Below are 21,913 nucleotides of genomic sequence, written 5' to 3' on the forward strand. Positions count from 1 at the left end.
TGACCATTACATTTCCAATCTGTGGTCATCTTTCATATAAATATGTTTTGCTGACTTTACCAGCATCATGCTTGTAAATTCCAGAAACTTTCATGTCATTTCATGAGAATTATAAAGACTTCAAAGAAGCAGTTTCGAGGAAAGCAGTTCTTTCAAGAAAATGTATGAAGACTTATGGAGGTAGATTCTGCATATATTTTAATCAGCCATCTGTTAAAATGAAGCTAAATCAGATTTCTTTGTATCTATCTGACAAAAACAACATAGCGATGACAAGGACTTTAATTCAACCACATCTATGTCATAACAACTGATTTGATGATGCAGGTGATTTTGGCTTGAACACCATCTCTTTATTCACTACATTAAAGGTTGATTTAGAGTCTCTTTGAAAACCACTGTCTAACAAGACAGCACTATCTCTCTTGAATGCAACTTATATAGATGTTAGGCATTATCTATTAATAATGTAAGCAGTCTCATCATTTGTCCTTTATTGCACTCATACTCACAAAATATTAGCTACTTGTGTCATCTAATATTGATTAACTGAAAATGAAAAGTATAATGTTCCTTTAAATAGCATAATCATTTAAATTATCTTAAAAGACAAAAATCAGCAACAAAAAAGGAATATTTTTAATAAATTATTTGTTGATATTTCTGACCAAAAAGAAAGTAAAATAAAATAAAAAAGTAGCATAGTTTATTTGAAGAACTGACTCAAAAGAATGATTTACTGATGAATTGGAAATCATAACAGCCAGCTCTGCAAAAGAGCAATTTCTAGCACATGAATTATTTTAGAAAAGAGAAAAACGGAGGAAAAAAATATTTAGCTCATTGATTGACATGAGAAGGTACTTCTAATAACATTTTGTATGTACAGTATGTCATTTAATATTAAATAAATGCCTTGTCAATTAATTTTTCACAATTTCAGATTTTAAAAAAGCAAGGTCTGTAAAGCACTTCAGCAAATTTACGTTTTTATGGAAGATTTCATTAGGAGGTTTCTCACAGTCGTCTATGCCTAAATATCTTTTAGCAATCAGCTCTGGACTAAATGTGCCGAGGTCAGAGAAAGTTTGTATGAAACGCTGTCTGAACTGGGAGGGCTGAAAAAAATGACCCTCTGTTTGCCAAATTCTCCAGTTCTAAATGTGCTGTTAACAATGTGAAGCATGCACTAAGCACTTCCACAGGTGTAAGCAACTGTGTTCCCATCACCCCCTGCTAATGCTGCATATTCATCTCACCACAAACATTTGACCATGTGTGTGTTTTGCTGGTGGGCGGTTAATGTTGATAGACGCAAAATAGCATTGAATCTTAACGTTAAATACGACGTGATGTTTGTCATGTGTCAATGAATCTCATTTATTCCAGTATACTGTAATCAGAAGAATGAGATTAGCTGTAAAATTAGTAGTTACAAACAGCATTTCAGTGGTGTTTTAGTAGAACCAGGGATAATATGGTAAATGTAAGATCTATTTTATTTTCAAGTTGTCTTTTCAATATAGTTTTGTTTTTGTTCAAAGTTTAGTTTCTCAGATTGTATTTGAAAATGTTTAAAGCTGCAAAAGTTATTGTATTAACTGATAACATTTAAAGGGATAGTTCACCCAAAAATAGAAATTTTCTCTTCATTTACTCACCCTCATGTAGGGCTGGGCGGTTTTTCCGATTTTTCAGTTTTGACACAATTAGTTATTTTTTTTAAATCGAGAAATTAACCAAAAAAAAAAAAAAAAAAAAAAAAAAGCCAAACGCTATAGTTAGATACGTTGTAAATCCACCAAAGGCTAAATAAGGAAGAGAACAAGAATTCATAGTGCTTGTCTTAATGCCGCTCCCAATCTGATCAGCAGCACGTGTGTGGCATGCTCCAAATGAACGTGACAGGTTAACAAGATCTCCTTTCTTTTCTTTTTATCCATAAAAAAGCATTAGTTATGTGACAGTTATGGGCACTACATTTCAAATCATGGAGAGGCTATATATGGGAGATCAATCATCCACCGCTCCTTTTGCCATGATGATTTAGATAGATCCCTTATTATTGCTTTGTTCTGTAACGTGTTTCAAGTGTACTGCATCTATAGCCAGCATTTGGCAAGCGATCATTTTGACAAACTTTGGTAGCTGAATTGTAATGATAAATTACTTCATACTGCTGCCCTGCTTAGCGTGAACTGCTAGAGGGTTCGTCTCTATCTGCAAGGGTTTATGAATGTACACACAAGTTGTTTGATATACAATGAGTACTTTCTAGATAAACTTGATATTTAAAGATATTGATTTCTAGATAACTTTCTAGATAGACTTGGTTTAGATAAAATGAATACCTACACTGGATAAGAATTATTTTGCAGTTTTCTTATTCTATTATTTCTGAACATCAGTTTTTATTAGATTCTTACATTTACACTCTGTTCACAACTTCCCCCTGAGGTGCATTTGGTGCATTAGTACATTTTTCTTGCACACATTTGTTTCCTATAATGAAAAGAACTTTCATTATAAGGATTTCTCTAACCAGGTTGACTTGCATTCTAATAAAGAACATACAATTTAAATCATGTTGGAGTACATTTAAAAGTTGAAAAATATAGAATCGTGAATCGTCCATATTTTTTTGCCATATCACCCAGCCCTACCCTTATGCCATCCCGGATGTGTATGACTTTCTTTCTTCTGCAGAACACAAATGAATATTTTGAGAGGAATATCTCAGCTCTGTTGGTCCTCAGAATACAAGTGAAAGGTAGCCAGAACTCAGAAGGTCCAAAAAGTACATAAAGGCAGCATAAAAGTAATTCATAAGGCTCCAGTGGTTTAATCCATATCTTGATATGATAGGTGTGGGTGAGAAACAGAGCAATATTTTATATATACAGTACTGTGCAAAAGTTTTAGGCACTTGTGAAAAATGTTGCATAGTGAGGATGTCTTCAAAAATTATGAAATAAATAGTTTTCATTTATCACTTAATGTCATACAAAGTCCAGTAAACATAAAAAAGCTAAATCAATGTTTGGTGTGACCACCTTTGCCTTTAAAACAGTACCAATTCTCCTAGGTACACCTGGACACAGTTTTTCTTCACAGAAGAAAGAAAGTCATACACATCTGTGATGGCATAAAGGTGTTAATAATGAGAGAATTTTCATTTTTGGGTGAACTATCCCTTCAAATGATTAACACTGTAAAATTTTTAGGGCTGTCTTTTGTTCTTGCTGTTTAGCAGCATTTTCATGTTTAATTTTTTAAAGGTTTAAAAACCTACACTACTGTGTATCTAAAACTAAATTTAATTTGTGGTCATTTTTAAATATTGTAGTCATTTTTGGAGTTATGAATTAATTCCAGTTATTGAACCAAGAAATTATGTTCTAACAATTTTTCTAGTTTAACCACTGACTCAAACCTAAGCCTAAAGTCTAACCCCTTAACCAACCCCTAAACCTAACAATGATTTTAATAGGAAAATCACTTGCGCACCACACAAGAAAGAAAATGTGGTTTGGAATGAGACAAGGTAAACATAATACAGGTTATTAAAATACATCTGTCTGTACATATATATATATATATATGTATGTAATAAATAACCACAGTTATTCACAGGCATTTCCTTTCTTAAAATGAAGTGTCTGATAGGAGTCTAGGTAAAATTTGATGCCTGTATTGTACCGATTTAAAATTCTGTTTGTGGATTGGTAGGTTTAAAAGCCGCACCTTCATATGAGCCAAGTCGTATGATATCTTGCTATTTCTCCATCTCATACAAATTTGTATGAGTTGTCATGAGACTGTGCTGGCAGTACAGTTAGTTTTTTTAGATTGTCAGACATATTTCCAATACATGCAATATCAAAAAACACCTATTCATTTATATGTGGCATATTTCTTGCATGTGTCAAAGAAAGACGTAAATACTACCTCGAAAGACCCAACATTAACTCTTGCAGTGTTCGTCTGAACACCCCAGTCTTTGAGCCTGATGGTGTTAATAAGCCTGCATGGAAGTCATTGATTGAAATCCCGCTCTAAGATGAAGCAAAATAGCAGCTGCCAATTTAAATGCTTACTCAGCTTGAAAGAGGAGTAGAACTTTAATGTGGAGTGGAGGGTGTCTTTACAGACTTGTTTGTGCCTAACCATATCCTAATGCAGATATGCCTTGTTTTACAGAATGTAGGCTACAGTATCAGCATCACTGAATAAATGATCAATATAGTGTGTAGTCTTTGCCTTATTTCTCTTTAGCTTTCTTTGCATGTCTGAGGAATATTGAAAGGACGGATTACCCCAAACGCATAATTCACAGAGAAGAGTTGTCCAACTAATTGCTGTTATATGAGACACAAATTCAGGATATTGTTCATCCAATTCTTATATCTAGCTGTAAGCTGATATATGTGATGAGGGATCATGTCTGGATAATGCCACTTGCAGAATCCAACATTAACTCAATTTAAACAGACTTGTTTTCTTTAAATTACATCATAAACTAGATAAATTGAATTAGAAAAATATTAGTATAAAAAAACTGGTAAAAATGCTTCCGGCTCAGAACATAAAATTAGCATGCTACATAGACAGCAGGCTAGCAGATGTACAGTATCCTATTGATGTGACGCTTGCTAGTCCAAGTAAAGATTTCTTAGGGCACATCTCAAATAACTTGCAACTGTATTTGTTCTCTTCTTTCAATCTGCATTAAATATTTTAAACTTTCATTCTAGAACGGTAATGATATCTGCACTAGGTTTTTAAAATGCTGTAGTGTTCTTGTGTTGATACTCCAGTCTGAATCCTTGCACTTGAAATTTAGCCTTGGTATTTCACTTATATTTCAGCTGCCTGCTTGGGTATTTGTAACATATACAATACAGTAAATGCCACTTTCATAAATAAACCATTCAGTCATTGTACATCGTGCAGTCATTGTGACATGCAGTGCTGAACTTCTTGTCAATGTTGATGCAAAGAATTGTCAAATGATCGTAAATGTAAGGGGTTCAAATTAGGGGGTCGTGTACTGTATGGGTAAATTTTATTAGATTATGTCACCAGTAAACTTATTCTAATGTTTTTAAAATTATTTCATAATAATTTATGTTTTTGTATTTTTTATTATAGAAGTGTATTTATCAAACACTAACATGTCGTATAGCTCACCTCGTAGGGCATGATGCTATCAAAACTGCAAAAATATAACGTTTTTTTTAAATTATTATTATTATTTTCCAGTAAAAATATCTACACATCCTTAAAACAAGAAAAAAATTACTTGAGAAGCAGAATGACATAAGATAAGTAATGTTTTTCTGTCAAATTGTATTTAGTTTCTTCTCAGGAAAGAAAACAAAACAATATGTAACAATAATGTGTTATTAATATCTTCCAAAAAAAAAAAAAAAAAGAAAGATGGCACTAAAATAGGACTAATTCAGGTAACATTAAATGTTTCCCTAAGTGGGTCTAAGGTGACTAATTGAAAGAACTAGTCCATTGATTGGGTATTCATTGCAGTGCACATTAAATGTCTTAAACCCTCATCCTCCGTAACCGGCAAGCTGTAACTATCCACTTTACTACGCTACTGAACTTCACTTTTCATTGTTGAAGTTTGAACTTCACAATGAAAAGCACCTAGAGAATGGCAAACCACCCATACTACTTTGTATGGCAGAAATTGTAAGTGTAGGCTATTATGTAACAACGTCCAACGTATTTAGCACTGGCACTGTCCACATAATGATACTTCATCCAAATTGTTCTGTAATTATTGGCTGACACTTCGAAAGCTCAGCGGCAAAGGGGCGAAGTTGCAATAGTTTGAACTTTGAGTGGGGAATCTTTGATGCTTCACTCCAGCAATTTGTGTTAATGCAGCTAGTCTAATGTCAAATTTGAAAGCTTTACATGGTGTCTTGTTTTATCTTTAATCTTAATAAAATTTAGTGGGGTTTATGCTTAAAACAATGGGGTAAGGAAAAAAAAATCTGTTTAAATAAAGTTTGTTTTTAACCCACTGACAATTTATTTATTTATATATTTATTTATTTATTTTAACTTGGCAAAAGGTTTTTCTTGTTATAAGCATAAATGTTACAAAATTGTCTTTTTTCTGCAAACAAGACAAACATATCTTATGTAATTTTGCTTCTCAAGTAAATGTATTTCTTTTAAAGGGATAGTTCACCCAAAAATTCTCTCATCATTTACTCACTCTCATGCCATCCCATATGTGTATGACTTTCTTTTTCTTCAGATCACAAATAAGGATTTTTAGAAAAATATTTCAGCTCTGTAGGTCCTCACAATGTAAGTGAATGGTGACCAGACCTTTGAAGCTGCAAAAAGCACATAAAGTTAGCATAAAAGTAACTGTCACAAAGTTCGTTAGTGGGGAAAAGAGGAAGCCGGAGACGGCAAATCCAACTCAAAGGTAATTTTTATTTTCTTTCACTCAAAAGCTTCAAACTCAAACGTTTGCTGCACTGACACGCACACACACACACACACACACACACACACACACACACACACACACACACACGCGCACACACACACACACACACACACACACACACAGACACACACGTGCAGATTCGGCTCTCTCTCTCTCAATCTAGGGACTGGGCACCTTTTATTTCCCCTCGTCTCTCACTGCGAATGTAGAAACAGCAATTGCCAGCAATTCATCTTAGGTGAAAACCCTTACCGCTTCCTCTCTGCCCAGATGAACGCTCGACCACGCCCTCGTCTCCACAGCAATCCATAAGACTCCAGTGGTTAAATCCATGTCTACACAAGTCATGAGATAGGTGTGGGTGAAAACAAAACAATATTTAAGTCCCTTTTTACTATAAATTTTGAAAGTGAAAATAAAGATTTATGGTCAAAAAGGACTTAAATTTTGATCTGTTTCTCACCCACACCTATTAAATCTCTTCTGAAGACATGGATTAAACCACTGGAGTATTATGGATTACTTTTATCCTGACTTCATGTGCTTTTTGGAGCTTCAAATGTCTGATCACCATTCACTTGCATTGTATAGACCTACAGAGCTGAGATATTATTCTAAAAATCTTCATTTGTGTTTAGCAGACGAAAGAATGCCATAAACATTGGGTGAACTATTCCTTTTTTACTGGAAAACAAGAAAAAAGAAAATTATTTTGCAATGAATGCCAAGGTTATGGGTTCTGTTCCCAAGGTCAAATGTAATGCACTGTAAGTCGCTTTGGACAACAAAATGTTTGCCAAATGCATAATGTGAATGTGTGATTTTAAACAATGATCCTTTCTCAGAGTTCCTCATTATTAATTTGATATGTTCTCCACTTACAACTTTTTCTTTCCTTTTTTTATTTTTATTTTTTTTATACTAGCTTTTTGAGCTGTTTGTGTAAAAGAAGCTTTTCTGACCTTCTTCTGAATCCAAAACAAAGTGCCTAACAAAGACAGACAAATAATCTTCTCTATTTATTTATAGATGCATTGTTCTATGGTGAACAGTTAATCTACAGTGGCATCAGGTTTTAGAGTAAAACAAACTGGCTTTGGGTGCAGGGCCCTTAGTGGAGGAAATCAAATCTTTGATGCACAAAAGTATCACAATCTCTCACTTCAAATGCAGGCTTGAGCACCATCGGTCTCCAGTGAGTTTGTTCAGAGAGAGCAAAACATGTGGCAAAGTCATGCTGGAAACCGCTTGCTGGAGTTTATCAAACTCCTGAGAGTGTGCACATAACTTTCTTGTGATGTAAACCAGTCAAGAGCAGCTGTGTTTCACAAAAAGAAGAGCAGGACTCGAAAATGTATTGCTGTCTTATAAAATAACATCTGTAGCCAAAACTGTACTTTTCAGTACTTTTGTTTTTCAAAGTAATTTTGGGTAAGATTTTTATTTGTTTGTTAGTCATGTTCGGTTAGATTAAAAAATAAATAAAATAAAAAAATATGTAAAAGGAGATTTTTGGCACCAGAAAAATGTACAGGGTTGGGTAGTTACAGATTATATGTAATCTGGATTGCGTAATCAGATTACAAACTCAAATCAAGCTTTTGTAATTGGATTACATTACATTTTAAAATGTGCATAATTATACTACCTTTACTTTATAATTGATTGCATGAATACATTTTTTATTTCATTGCCAATCAGCCAATGGCGATAAGTAGTGCATAATTTACTGATTATGCATCTGAGCCAGAGACTGAAATATGTGTGATAAACTGAACCAGATAGCACTACATACTGTACATTAAAGACAGTGCGGTCCTGTTCCTCATTTGCCCACATACAGAAGAAATTTTCTTTCAAAGTGACACGGGGGGAAAAAATAACTCTGCAATGCAATCTTTGCCATTTTTATCCATTCAAAAAGACTCCACATCTTAATGCGCTTTTGCGTCTGTAAAAGTTAATTTATGGTTTTAATGTTGTACTCAAAGTACAAGTCTGTGTTTTAAACGAACCTACAGTACATCCATCTTTACATAATTACACTCATACAAAAATGTATGTATCGGTCAAATTCAAATTTGTTCTTTTGCTACATGCAACTGAATTTTGGACCATGCTTCAGGATGGCAGAAAAAAAAACACCTGTCATAGGTAAAGGCCACACCTTCTCATGAATAATTATAATGAGGTATAATTTGTGCATCTCAGCAACTGGAGACATTCTCTCATTAATGATTTTATAGCAGGGTAAAAATACAAGCATGTTCTCATTGTCCTCCATTTTGGTTAACAGTGTTAGTTTTTCTCTTTTGTTTTACCTTATCAAGTACCTTTTATTCTACTCAGTGATTGACATATAGCAAGTTGGTCTTTGATTTTATGTTTACTTATGTGCAATTAACCCTTGTGTTGTGTTCATTTGGTGCTAACACATTTTGTGTTCCCGGTCAAAAATGACTGTCAAAAATGACCGTCCCGTTAAAATTGGTTGTAAATCTCTCCTATTGCATATATTATCACAAGATATTGCATTAGGTATTTTTTATCAACTTATTTTTAGTAATGATTCTTTTTTTTTTTTTTTTTTTTTACATATTTAAAAAATTAAATATATATATATATTATTGATAGAGTGATTAATTGAACTCCCTGGGCACTCCCTGTGGAAAACAACAACAATAATACTACTACTACTACTAATAATAATAATAATAATTACGTAAGAAATTAATAACCACTTGCTTGATCTGATCTGCCATTTTAAAGCCTAGAAAATAATGCTGTTTTTAAATTTGCTGACAAATTAGTACTGTTTCTTTCTCATCATTTGCAAATTTGTTATCACTACAGTTATGTTCAGAGTTGGTAAAACTATAAAAAAAAATATGAGAGAGTGCTGTATTATATATCGTTGAAAAGGTCTCAATTCGTCAAATGCAATGAGCAAATTTGTTTCACTCAGAGACCAAACTGCAGTGAGTATTAGTATATGAAATTCCCACAGACACACATAAATATAATAAACATAAGTGTGTTTTTGTTACGTTTTCCCTTGTTACTTCCCGAAACATACATATAACATAGACAATGTCATATCGTAATTTACAGCAGACTATCCCAATTCAAACGAGCCCAAATGCAACGTAATATGATAAGAAGACCTTGAAATATTCCTCAAAGAGTGTACATGGAAAGACAATGCACAGAAGAGTGCTCAACACAAGATGTGTGTGTGCATTTGTGTTTGTGTGTGAGTGTGTGCACACATTATGTGTGCAAACACACATCCACATATGTGCTCATCTAATTGGGATGCTCCTGAACACTTTGTATTTCTGTATTTTGTATTCTAATCCATTCATTTCCAATGACCGGTCAGTTTTGACTGGGAATACAACAAGTGTAACAAAGTGAAATAAAACCAAAAAAATAAAGAAAATGTTAAAAAAAAAAATGTTGTGTGTATTTTCAGATACCATCTGTGAACAAAGTCAAGGAATTGTATTCCAATTGGATTAAGTAAAAAAAAAAAAAACATGCAATAAGTAATCCAAAATTAATCAGATTAGATTACTTAAAATATTACATTAAAGAGTAGAATTTTACTTTTACAGAGTGTAATTTTTAATAATTACTGAATTACATTTCAGAAGTATGCTACCCAACACTGAAAATGTACTATAAGGAAGGGGTACAGTAAGTCGGTTTTTATCTAAAAAAAAAACAAAAAAACTGATTAGGACCCTGACGCAAAGCACAGCTACCAACCAAATAAATAAACCAAATAATTAAATACAACAAACATTAAATATTGATTTGTGTTGAAATTGTAATTATGTGAGAAGTAATAAATCACTGAACAACTGAAATCCACCTCTGGTTTCTGATGGTGTTTATTTTGTGAAAATGACGACAGCTTATGAATCTTATTAAAAGAATACTTGCCAAATAAATAAATGTACATGAAACACTGATTTGAGTTAAAATGATCTTATTAGCTTACATGTTGAGATTGCACAGTGATCCGAGAAGCAGGAAAAATGACTTGAAATTCCCGGATGAGTGGGCTGATATGTGGATGTGCGGTTGTTACACAGAGATATCAGACCACTAGATGGTGCCACTGACCACTCAGAATCGAGTATTTCAGAGTACCGTGTAATGAGTTTTAAGCACTGGGATGCATACCTGCCCTTCTGTTAGTACAGGACAATACTTGCATCCAAAGGTCTCCAATATTCACAAACTGCCTTCATTTTTTATCATTTCTTTAGGTGCTTTCATTGTGTGCTGGACACCTGGTTTGGTGCTTCTCTTGTTGGACGTGGTCTGCGCTGAATGCAGTGTCCTGACCTACGAGAAATTCTTCCTGCTTTTAGCGGAATTTAACTCGGCCATGAACCCGATAATATACTCCTACCGGGACAAGGAGATGAGCATCACATTCAAACAGATCCTGTGCTGCCAGCGACAGGAGAATGTGAACGGTACTGCAGAGGGTTCGGACCGGTCCGCGTCCTCCATCAACCACACTGTCCTGAGTGGAGCCCACCATAACGACCATTCGGTGGTCTGAGGTTCAACAGATGGTGGATCTTCTTAGTATAAGCGATCCATGACTGTGAAAGGCATTTTCTTCAGCAAAAGACTTATTTTAGTGGTTATGAAGTTTTCTGTGCTGGTTTTTGTTTATTTTTAATGTTTTGACACAAATTTTGACTATTTAAAGGTCAATCCAAGTTTAACAAATCTTATTTGTTCTCATAATGCCTTAAAGTGCTCACACTAATTTACTCACACTCATGTTGTTCCAAACCCACATGACTTTTGTGTTTTACTATGGAACACAAAAGAAGTTTAGCGGCTGTTCTGAGCTGCTCTCTTCCATACAGTAAAAGTGAATGGGGACTGGGGCTATCAAGCTCCAAAAAAGACAAGAAAGCACCATAAAAGTTGTCCATAGAACTTGTATGTAATATTCTTATGTATGAAGCCATACAATAAATTCATGGGAAGAACAGACTGAAATTAAAGTCATTATTCTCTGAAAATCTTGTTTGACGGACATGTTCACCATTCCCTTTCACTATATGGAAGAGCAGCTTGGACATTCGGCTATGTATAACTCCTTTTGTGTTCCATGGAAGAAAGAGTGTCATACAGAACTGATGACAGAATTTTCTGTTTGGGGAGATAATTTGTCTAGTTGTAATTTTTGGCTAAATTGTTGTAAATCAAGGCATTGCATGAATTTTCAGTGTTCTACAGCAAATGCTGAAGTAAAAGAGCTAGTGAAGTATCCAGTGAAACTGTCCGATAGTTTGCACTAAAAACAAAGAGTGCACCTGAGGGACCACTGGGAAATAATTTAGGTGAACTATGCAAAATACTTGATTGTTTCTTTATTTTAATTTTATTTTGTTTTATTTTTTGCATAGTTTATTTTGCACTGCAGGTTCATCCTATAACACCATGCTTGAAAGCAAACACAATATGTGTATGTGTACAATATGTGTAGTAAAGCCTTTCTAAGATTGACTAAATGAAAGACAAAACTAGTGATAATTAAAACATGGCAGGGTGTAAAAATTCAAATCCCTATCAAAATTGTTACCCTCTTGAATACCAAGACATAGCCCTTTGTAACATATGATCAAAAAACCTGTTGTGTTATCCTATTATAGCTGATTATGTAAAAACAGTAGGCTACTTCAAAATGGAAATACATGTAGTAAGACATATTATATAAAATAAAGTCAAGGTGTTCTGATTTATTTCACCATAATGACCGGCTGACTGTACATTATCCCACTTATTACACTACTTGCCAAATAAATAAATAGATAAATAAATATTAAATATTGATTTAAGTTTAAATTATTTTATTACATGTGGAAAATAGGGAGTGTGGAGTAATTCTAAAATATTTGAGACTAGCAATCAGAATCAAGTATTCCAGAGAGCTATGTAATATAATTTATAGGGTTATTCCATGTGAAATCAACCAAATTTAAAATAAGTAAATAAATAAAAACACTTTTGTGTTGTTTTTCCAAAGTTGGAGTGCCTATAACTCCAGAGGTATTAGAAATAGCTTAAAATCCTTTTAGATTCTGGTTCAGAAAAGCTTTTTTTTTAATCTTCACTTTTAAGACCCTATAATATGGTTAAATCCCAGAGATATGGGGCTCTCAATGTGGCTCTGTTTAAATTGTTACATTTTACCAATTTTCAATGATCAAAAAACATTGAAAAAATTTGGGTCACATATTATGAAGCTAGTTTTTCTTGTCCAACAAAACAAAGGTTGTACAAATAATGTTGAAACTAAAAATGTACCTTTATTTATTCACGTAAAAACAATAATTTCATAATCTTGATTTTCAAGAGTCCAAAAGTACACCATTATTAAAAATAAGCAATACAATACAATTTGGTGCAATGCCTTTTTTCTGGTTTTTGAATTTCAGAAATGTACATATAATGCAACAAGTTGTGCTGACATCAGCTGATTTTAGCAATAGAAAATGTGTAAAATAATTATAACAATAATGATGCAGGCCACCTTTATAATAATTTTACATGTAGTTTTGGTCTAAAATTCAAGGCGAAAATTGTCTTTTTGACCTCCCTCTACAAAATAAAGGATTACTCAGTAAATATTGATCCATGGCATTTAATAATCTGGCTTTCATCATCATTTATGTTTATCTTTCACCAGAAAAAAAAAATTAAAAAAAATGAAAGAAAACAAAAAGATCAAAAACAAAACTTGGGGACCTCTGGTTGAGCTGGGGACCTCTGGTTGAGTTGACACAGAATGACCCTAGATTTAATATAGTTTGTCTGGATATAACAATTCAACATCAGTGGAGTTTTTTTGTATTATAACAAATTGGGTTTTATGATATCTCACACTGACTGCACAGAATTGTTCAAACTATGATTATGTCTAGTGAATTGCATATGGTATGCTACTGTAGCTTAGTTGGCTAATACATTAGTAAGCTAATTAAAAACATAAAGAAAGAGAAATATATAAATTAACCATTTGTAGTTTTGGTTATATCGTGATATAATAGAAAATATATTCATTGACATATTTTGATGGTTGATACTACATGCACAGACAAGCTATAGTTGAGGATTTCTTTTTTATGGAAATCTAATAGAATTCCTCAAAAATTTCTTTCAGGCAATGGAATCATTTAGTGGGTTTATAGGGGGATTAAGTGGTTACAATTTAGAAGGGGTTTGAATTTCACACAACAAGGACCCTAAATATTTGTGCCAGCTGGTTAGACCTACACTTCAGTAACTTGACTCTTGACAAACTTGACTCAACACAACTTTATCTAACACAAGACATGCTCTTAATATCATTCCCATTAATTTGCAACAGGGAACAACAACTGGGCCTTAAACATACAATGTGACATTGTTTTTAGCAACTGCCTCATTACATTAATTGGTCCCGATGTACAGTTTTATTTTTTGAATGTGTTTTCAGCCATTCTGAGTGAAGGATTCCGTTTGCATTGAAGACTACATGCCACTATGCTAAACACAGGACAATAGTACACATGAAGTCGTTAAACTGAGAGTAGACAACAGATTGTTTTTATGGATGTCCAATAAAATGTCCATTTTGTCCATTCTGGTCTCACCGAAAAGCACTACGAAATTATGTGCTTACTTCAGCTATTGCGTTTTTTTATTCATCTCACATTCGCTTTTATGACACTATCGGAAAAGTTAGATGTATGATTTAGGGAATCGATTATATATATATATATATATATATATATATATATATATATATATATATATATATATATATATATAAAGAAAAAGCTGTGGTATTTAAAGTGAATGCTCTATCCTCTCACATTTGCTTTTTAAGACACTATTGGTTTGGGCTCGGTTAAAGATTGCTGTTAGGGATGTCGGTCCTGTTCATTTAAAACTCCATAGAGCATTAACCTTAAAAACATCATAGTTTTTGGGAGAACATTTAACTTGCTTTTAGCGTCCCCCAGTGGACATTTCCCCTCGAAACTGCAGCGATACACATAATAAACCACGTAATTTCATTTTGCCAAATGTTGCCACAGTCACATAATTTTGGAAGTGACACAACATCCCTTGTGTCATGACCATAATAAGAATGTAATCATGTTGTAATATTTTAACATAGCATATGGTTAAACATGACAGAAATTAAATTATCAAGGAGACTCAGTGTGTACTTCATATACCAATGTATGTGCGTTTGTATATAATACATGTATATTTTCAAATATGTTAGTCAAAAAGGGAATGCTTATTGTGTAAAGTTAAACATTTGAACCAAAGGTATAGCTATTTTAGACCTTTTGTTTTAATACTTTTTTCTTAAAATTTTATTAAAACAAAACATTCAAAAATCTTTGTTCTGGAAGGACCAATGCCTGTAATCATAGTGTCACATGCACCAGCCCCAATAGTTTTTGAAACTTAAGGCTCACCTAAAATGAATAAATTTCATTGCATTGCATAACAAAATATCAAGCCAAGTGGCATTTATATTAAAGATAGCACAACCACACTTTTCAAGCAAAACATTAAGCTAAAAGTTTATTATATGTCAGATATTTATAAAAATATACTGTGTGATCTTAAGGGGAACTGACTTCATACATCCACAAAAAAAAAAAAAGTAAATAGTTGCAACTGGCTCAGAGAAAAGCTCTATCATCATTTGTTTGTAGATACCCCTTTTGATATACATATTTTTAACATTGGATTTGATATGTATATTTTTTTAATGTAATTCAATGAAATTCCTACATTTTAATGTGGCTATGTGTCAAAAAGCTTTTTGAGGCCACTGTAGAAATTAAGTTTGTGAGAAAAAAGAAAGAAAGAAAGAAAGAAAGAAAGAAAGAAAGAAAAGATCACAACAACCTTGAAATGCTAAAATTTTTGTGAAAGAAAGACATACTGTACATGGTCTATAGTTCATAAGAGGGAAAGATTCTCAGGAAATGATCTCATGTTTAAAATTCAGAAATTATTGACAGTATTTAAGACTTGCACTCTGAGACGATATATATATATATATATATATATATATATATATATATATATATATATATATATATATATATATATATATATATATATGTATATATCTTTTTTTTTTTTTTTTTTTTTTGGCTGAGATGCTGTTTTTTATATAGTATTACAGATTGTCATAAAACAATAAATACTAACATTTCATACATATTACAATGAAAATTTTAAGTGTCAGTCTCTTGAGGATTGTGTGTGTTCTTTGTCTTACCAAAAAAAAAAAAAAAAGAAAGAAATCTCTTTATTTTTTGTTAACTAAGCAGCAAATGTAAGTCTTATTGTGTTGTGAAAGTAAGTTTGAAGCAGTGGAGCAAATCACAGCCATCCAGAAAAGACAGCTATGCTTGACAGGTCATGGGCCTTAGGTTCATTCTAGGTTGGCAGTGTAAAAACAGCAGTGTACTTCCTGTTAATTTGAAGAAATGTGACCACATTTAAACATGTTCTCTGCTTTCAATTCTGTATTCAGAAATTTTGTATGGTAACTTTCACTTAATGTCATTTAATTAGTGATACCTCTTAAAATAAATCTGTATGACATCAGTCAAATACTCATCTGATATGCATCTTTGAAATATTATATCTAACGTGTAAAGTTGTTCATTTCAAATTATTATATAAACTTTGCAATTCGATCATGAACTTACCTCAAAAGGGTACAAATTAAGGCCTTTTGGCAACCTTGTTATCAAAATTTGGGACATCTCTAAATTCAAGTTTTAGACCCTGATTTATGTGTTTTATTTATTTATTTATTTATTATTTCTTACCAATAAACTAAAATCTAACAACTTTTTTTTGACAAAATGTATATATATATATATATATATATATATATATATATATATATATATATATATATATATATATACTTGGTAAGACTTTACAATAAGTTTCTATTTTGTTAACATTAGTTAATTCATTAGGTATCATGAACAAAGATTTTTCACAAAATTTGGTTATTGTGTAATATTAGAACTATTCTATTGATGTGTTTGCTCATGTTAGTTCATAATGCATTAATATTAACATATACAACTTTTAGTTTTAAAAATATATTAGTATATGTTGAAACAAACAGAAAATAAAATTAATAGATGCTTTAAAAGTATTGTTCATTGTTAGTTCATGTTAATTAATTTAGTTAACTGATGTTAACAAGCACAAAAAGTGTTACCACCATTTACTTTCCACCGTGATGTAGAAATGGTCTCAAATGATGTTTCTTCATATCTCAGTTTTAAAGAATGTTACATTTAACAAATAATGTTAATAATTAAAAATAAATTTTACTAAAATGAACTGAATACCAATTGAACAGATTGTCAAATTTATGAAATTAAGAGAAATCGAGAAGGTTCACCTCTGAGGTTGGACAGGCCAAAATGATGACATTCTAAAGGGGGACTGGTGGGATGTTGACATGTGATGTTTAAAATGAGATACGTTTCATGCTAGGTTAAGTTTCTACACATTTAATAGTTCTCAGGTCAACAAAAAATAAAATACAATAAAAAAAGCAACCCCACCAAAGAATGTACATGTTGACATTTGAGTTCATGTTTTCATCGTCTTTGTCCTTTTATAAAGGAAAAATCATGTGAATTATGTCATGGCAAATTTATTTTATTATTAATTTATTAATTTATTTACAAAACTTGAATAACAAATCAAGTTTTCCACATTTCCTGCAAACAAGTAGGAAATCCTTGTGTCCAGAGAAAGTTGAGTGAGAGGGATTTTACGGCATCATTGCTGATGTCACTTCTTTAAGCAGATCTACATGCCTTATATCTGTAAAACAATCGTGGAAAATGCCAGGTATGTGAAACATATGGCCAAATGGATTCCACAGGACAACTGGACAACAGTTTTGCTTTGAGATAGCCAAGACTATAAACTAGAGTACCTGGGATTGGAATTCCTCTGTGTTTACGATACTCTTTAGTAATTTGTGATATTGGACATGGAGTTTTTCAAGCAACTGTGGAGCTGTGATGGAGAACAGTGTAGGCTTTATGTTATCAGCATTATGAAGACCAAATGTTACTTCTGAGTAATGTGAGATGTTTGGATTGTAAAGCTCAATAGACTTTTGTCTCAAATGAGAAAGGTTTTAGATCTCTATACATTTGTTGGTATTAAAATAAAAGCTTTTTTGGATTTTGTATACCCTCCTTTAGCTTTTTCTATGTAATTTTTTTCAAAATCATAAAACCTTAAAGGCCCCAGACCTTTGGACTCTACTGTAATTAATTATTTCATAGTATGTGTAAGAAGGGAAAATAAAGGACACTGACAGTATTGTTGGCCAAAATATCTGAAGCTAAAGCTAAAGTTGGACAAAAGAATAGGCATGCATGCACGAGTCGACGTGGTGTCCATTTATAAATTCAATAAACTTTTAATACAAAATTCAAGTAGGTATCAGCTATACTGAGCTGTGCGCTCAAGTCCAAAATAAACTAAGCAAATTGGGAACAGTACACCTACTGTCCACTTTCCAAGCTCATAACACTCCACCCTCTCACTCAAAGACCCTGTGTCAGACCATGAGAAAACACCAAAGACCTGTTTGTGGGGATAGCTCAGACAGAAATCTAAAAGTAAAAACAATAAAACTTGGATGGAAGGGTGGGCTTAAGTAAACAAAAATATTAAAGAGCAAAATGGTCTCAATTTACCATTATATAAATAAGCAGTTTTCAGTATTTAAGTGGGGATACAATTTGACAGCATAAAGATTTTATGTGAAATTGAAAAAGTGTCATAGGGTTAATCAAGATATTCAGTTCAGTTTAACCCTCATGTTCTGTTTGGGGTCTGAGAGAGCCATTGACCCCACGTTTACTCCACATGCCTTTTAATATCTAGATAAATAAATAAATTCTTTGCTTTAAATTTTTCAAAATCGGTTCTGCATATTTTTAGGTTTAAATTTGATTGGTAACACTTAACATTAATATTCCCCTACAGGTTCAATACAAGTTAAGCTCAATCGACAGCATTTGTGGCATAATGTTGATAACCACAAAAATGTATTTTCTTAAAAAAAACCTAAAGGTTCGATGTTACAGTGAGGCACTTACAATGGAGGTGAATGCGACCAATTTTTGGAGGGTTTGAAGGCAGAAATGTGAAGCTTATAATTATATAAAGGCACTTACATACATTTTTCTATTAAAACTCATGTATTATTTGAGCTGTAAAGTTGTTTCAATAGTTTTTTTTACAGTCATTCTAGGGTTTTAGTGTTTGTTGCCTACATCGTCTTTTGGCTATAACTTTACACAGAAAAGGTTAGTACGTGATTTTATCACACTAAAATCATGATTACATGAATATTGTTTATGTCTTGTGGCTAAACTTGTGAAAAAGAGAGCATTTTAATATTCAAAAATTTGCCACCATTCACTTCCGTTGTGAGTGCCTCACTGGAACCCATATATTTGCTTTTTTTGTTGTTTTTTTTTTAAAGAAATGGAGGGGCAAGTCAAAATTATGTTTTGTGTTGATCAATATAATGCCACAAATGAAGTCTTGAACTTAGCATTGTATTGAACCCGGAATATTCCTTTAAGGGTTTGTAATAGAGTTTATTAATGACTTTTAATTAATTTACAAATGCATTATAAATCATTATGAGTTATGAATTAAAAGGGTAACTTTCCTAAAATACTTGCCAAATAGTGAGCATTGTAACTTACATGTTTTATGTAATCAAAAACTTAAAATGCCCTAATTTATGATTTATGTCACAATGCAGCAAAAACAGAAGCAAAAGTTTATAGTTAAATGACTATTTACTGTATAAATTATTACCCTACATGATTAATAGGCTACATGCAAATAGTATGTTGTTTGTTTATATTCATTGTAAGTGTAATAAGTCAATATACACTATAAGCATACATATTTGGCAACCTTACAGCTAGTTTGTGAGCCACTTCCACTTGTTGGTCAGCTGTTGATGTATTCACTGATGGCCAAGACTATATATTGTGCCTCTTTGTAATGGGGAATTGTACCCTAATGAAGGCTTTCTTAGCGAAATGTGTTGGCCATTTTAGATGTTGTAGCCCGGTTAAATAAAGGCTTTTTAAGTAAGACCACGTGAGTGCCTTGAATATTTGTTACCCCTTTTTCCAGTGAGCACCAGTGGCTATACTTTTTTGATACCTTTGTAGCACACCTAGTATTTATTTATTTTTATTTATTTTTTTGTCTCTTTTTTACTTATACAGTATAAGCAGTTTAATATTTGCTTTCCATCCTTAGTAAACAACTTGTTACCATACTAAACTGATGTATTTTAGTTGATGCAACGAATAACATACTATTTGCTTGTAGCCTATTAATGTATTAATAACACAGGACCAGTAATTGATGTATGATCAATTAACTATAAACTAATGTTTAACACATATTTTATACTGAATAGTTATTATAAAGTGTTACCCAAGGAGGGATTTTTTCATTTTGCTATACAGTCAGCTTTGTGTTTTTATTAATCACTGTAATATCTTGACTCAATTGTGTTGTCACTTTCCTTGTCACGTTGATGTCAAAAGAGTGGTCCTGTTTCAAGTGCTGTCTCAATTTACCAAATCAGTTACCTAGAGTCCTCTGCAAAACAATTAATCAGGTTTTCATGCTCATTCACAGCATGACATGACATGACTATTAAACCATACTGAACTTTATGTACAGGTTTCTAATGTTGGCATCTCCTTAATAAATGCATCATATGTATCCACTTTCCATTAAGATATGTTTTCATTGGTTACTCATTGGTTCATTGGTTATTCAACTAAAGTTGAATAAGTGCCATCCCCCCCACCCCCCTTTTTTTCTCTCCAATTTGGAATGCCCAATTCCCAATGTGCTCTAAGTCCTCATGGTTGTGTAATGACTCACCTCAATCCGGGTGGCGGAGGACGAATCTCAGTTACCTCCGCGTCTGAGACCATCAATCCGCGCATCTTATCACGTGGCTTGTTGAGCGCATTACCGCGGAGACATAGCGCATGTGGAGGCTTCACGCTATTCTCCACAGCATCCAGGCACAACTCACCACGCGCCCCACCGAGAGCGAGAACCACATTATAACAACCACGAGGAGGTTACCTCATGTAACGCTACCCGCCCTAGCAACCGGGCCAATTTTGTTGCTTAGGAGACCTGGCTGGAGTCACTCAGCACACCCTGAAATCGACTCCAGGGGTGGCAGCCAGCATCTTTACTCGCTGAGCTACCCAGGCCCCCGAATAAGTATTATTAACCATTTATAATATGAGGTAAAATGGCTCACTATTTACCAGTTATCACTATTTACCCATATTAATGATTTATAATGCATCTGTAAATGAATTATTAGTCATAAATGAACCCCTTTATAAATACTTAAATATGTACACCCAAAAATTAAAATGCTCTCATCATTTACTCACCCTCATGCCATCGCAGATGTGTATAAATTTCTTTCTTCAGCAGAACACAAATGAAGATTTTTAGAAGAATATCTCAGGTCTGTAGGTCCATACAATGCAAGCGAATGATGATCAACACTTTTAAAGCTCCAGAAAGCACAGACAGTCGTAGTAAAAGTAATGCATTCAACTCCATTTGTTAAATTAATGTCTTCTAAAGCAATACGATCGCTTAGGGTAATACACAGATCAATATTTATGTCCTTTTCACTACAATTGTTTATTTCCGGTTGCTCTCCAATGCGCGACCATGAGGGGAATCAGTTCATGCTGCCTCTCGTGTGACGCAAGTGCACTGGCATGTTCACGCAAGAACTGACACGATACAAATTAAGTGCAGTTCGATTTGTTTACAAGTGAATGCTGTTCACAAGCTTCATTGGTTTTGCTTTCATTTGAACAAGTCAGCGTGTTTACGTCACACGAGAGGTTGCATCAGAGTCTTTCTAGCAAGTCAGTCCACTGTCAGCCATCTTTGGAACACTCTCGGGAGGCTATTTCCAGTCATGCCAGTGCAGCTCCTATCTATTTGAATGGAGAAAGACCAAAATCTCAAAAACAGTTGGTCATGATTACGATCAAAGAACATATTTCAAATCAACAATAAAATCTGACAATACTGGTCTCATAAATTGTGATTTTTCTTTACCTCACATTACGATAAAAAACGCAATTTTCCTGGCTGCTAATGCGCATGCACGTTCTAAAGTTGATTGACAGGTGATGTCTGTATCTACAAGGTGTTTGGCTCTTTTAACTGTATGGCGGGACTTCCTTTCTATGTCCGTTGACCGTTGGGTGCTCAGAGCTCCTTGGTTGA

At 33.2% G+C, this 21,913-nt stretch overlaps 1 protein-coding gene across 2 annotated transcripts in view; it reads left to right on the top strand.

Moving 5' to 3' along the window:
• LOC127432643 (lysophosphatidic acid receptor 1-A) overlaps nt 1-14,260 on the top strand; it is a 63,719-nt gene extending 49,459 nt beyond the window's left edge. For both annotated transcript variants that reach the window (XM_051683961.1, XM_051683960.1), the window contains one exon: nt 10,765-14,260. In XM_051683961.1, coding sequence (XP_051539921.1) covers nt 10,765-11,066 — 302 coding nt within the window. In that variant the 3' untranslated portion in view covers nt 11,067-14,260. The remainder of the gene's footprint in view (nt 1-10,764) is intronic.
• The last annotated feature ends 7,653 nt before the right edge of the window (nt 14,261-21,913 follow it).

This window comes from Myxocyprinus asiaticus, chromosome 42 (assembly GCF_019703515.2).
Source record: "Myxocyprinus asiaticus isolate MX2 ecotype Aquarium Trade chromosome 42, UBuf_Myxa_2, whole genome shotgun sequence".
NCBI lineage: Eukaryota > Metazoa > Chordata > Actinopteri > Cypriniformes > Catostomidae > Myxocyprinus > Myxocyprinus asiaticus.